At 29.2% G+C, this 1,638-nt stretch overlaps 1 protein-coding gene across 1 annotated transcript; it reads left to right on the top strand.

Moving 5' to 3' along the window:
* Nucleotides 1-676: 676 nt before the first annotated feature.
* On the top strand, nucleotides 677-1,618 carry LOC115035079. Its single transcript, XM_029492730.1, has 2 exons — nucleotides 677-1,270; nucleotides 1,367-1,618. The coding sequence occupies exons 1-2, from the start codon at nucleotides 984-986 to the stop codon at nucleotides 1,599-1,601; spliced, it is 522 nt and encodes a 173-aa protein (XP_029348590.1). The 5' UTR covers nucleotides 677-983; the 3' UTR covers nucleotides 1,602-1,618.
* Nucleotides 1,619-1,638: the final 20 nt, after the last annotated feature.

Raw genomic sequence — 1,638 nt, 5'->3', positions numbered from 1 at the left:
TTTAAATTAAAAAGTATTTAAATAGTATTCAAAGTCAAGCATAAATCATAATATTATGTCTAAATTTAATTTTAAGATATGATAACATATAAATAATAACCCCTATAATTTAACTAACAAAAAGTTCACATTTATACTAATATCAAAATAAAAAACAGATAAACTAAGCCACTTTTTACATTTTTACATAATATGTTTACAAATTTTGAATAGACTTAATTGGTAGAAGTAGTATTGTACAAGAAAATTAAAATAAAAGTGTTTGTGTGTTAACAAACTGTACAGTTTTGTTTGGAAGAGTTGAGTTTCTGTTCACTATTTTTAACTTTACTATGTGTGAACTCCTCAGTTCAATATATTTTGAGACAAATATTTAATGATGGCGATGATAGGAATTCATTTTTTGGCCTGTTAAGGAGGATCTACAATATTGCCTATTTTTTGATGTTGTATCAAATAACTATAAACTTATGCAAAATTAATTTATTGTGGAAAACATCAAAAATAATATTAGTAATTAATTTTATGTTGATTACCTAAATTATGTATGTTTTGAACTGAAACAACTTCAGTATAATATTATGTAAAGTGAATACTTATTTTGTATTATGTTATAAATCGTTCATATAACGAATGTAATATTATGTAAATGTAACCAAAAAAATTATTATATTAATTAGATATTTTATGATATCTGTGATATTGATAAAATTTTCAATTTTTTATATAGATCTGTCTATTTGCAATTTGCCTGCGATACACCTGCGATTCACTTGCGATTTACCTACGATTTACCTGCGATTAAAACTTTGAACATAGTTCATACCAAAAACCCAGCTCGTGCTTTCGCACTTTATTGTTAAAACGTTTTTGTTGTTTTGTTTTTACTTATTAATTTCGTTTTAAATTTCTTACCTACTATAACATAACTACTCTTTTTTTTTTTTTTTTGGTGTTCTGATTCTAGTTATATATTAATAATAATGGACAACGAGGAAGTATTTGCTCTCCCAGATCATTTGGTTGACCATGACTACTTCCTGCCAGTTGTATATGAAGATGATCATATACTGCGTGAAGAAGAAGTAGAGGAATTGGTAGAAGAAGAAGAAGTAGAAGAATTGGACGAAGAAGAGGAAGAGGAAGAGGAACCAATTGTCAGAGTGTCGGAAACATACAGATTGATTCCTGGGGTTCATAACCGATCGAGGATATATGTTGACAACTTGGGATTCAAGTATTACAAACGAGAAACTCGTGGACAACGCGTGTATGTTTAATAGTTTATCCAATATAATAACCTACCTATTTGGGTAATGATAATAAAATTATGGCTAATCATAAATAATGTTTTTATATTTTATAGGTATTTAGTATGCGAACGGCAGAAGCAACGGAACCAGTACTGCCCTGCCACTGCAACTGTTAGTGCAAATTTGAACGACAACAGAATTCGTCTAGGGTACTACCACGACCATCAGCCCAGAGTGATCGACCTGAATGTGCCGTTTTTGAGGGAAACCATAGGTGAAAGAGAAATTGATCCAGCAGTTACAACCTCATTTATGAAAACTTTGTGCAACAACGAAATTATCAAGTGAGTCGTATTCAAACTTATCTATATATACTAAATTATTA

Source organism: Acyrthosiphon pisum, unplaced genomic scaffold (genome assembly GCF_005508785.2).
Source record: "Acyrthosiphon pisum isolate AL4f unplaced genomic scaffold, pea_aphid_22Mar2018_4r6ur Scaffold_7510;HRSCAF=8087, whole genome shotgun sequence".
NCBI classification, from domain to species: domain Eukaryota; kingdom Metazoa; phylum Arthropoda; class Insecta; order Hemiptera; family Aphididae; genus Acyrthosiphon; species Acyrthosiphon pisum.
Note: the sequence above shows the minus strand (reverse complement) of the source record. Positions and strands in the feature narration are given on the sequence as shown.

Excerpts from the sequence above, each read along its gene's own strand:
- LOC115035079 (XM_029492730.1), top strand. The coding sequence starts at position 984 with ATGGACAACGAGGAAGTATTTGCTCTCCCAGATCATTTGGTTGACCAT. Across the intron at positions 1,271-1,366 it reads GAAACTCGTGGACAACGCGT|GTATTTAGTATGCGAACGGC; the intron begins GTATGTTTAATA and ends TATATTTTATAG.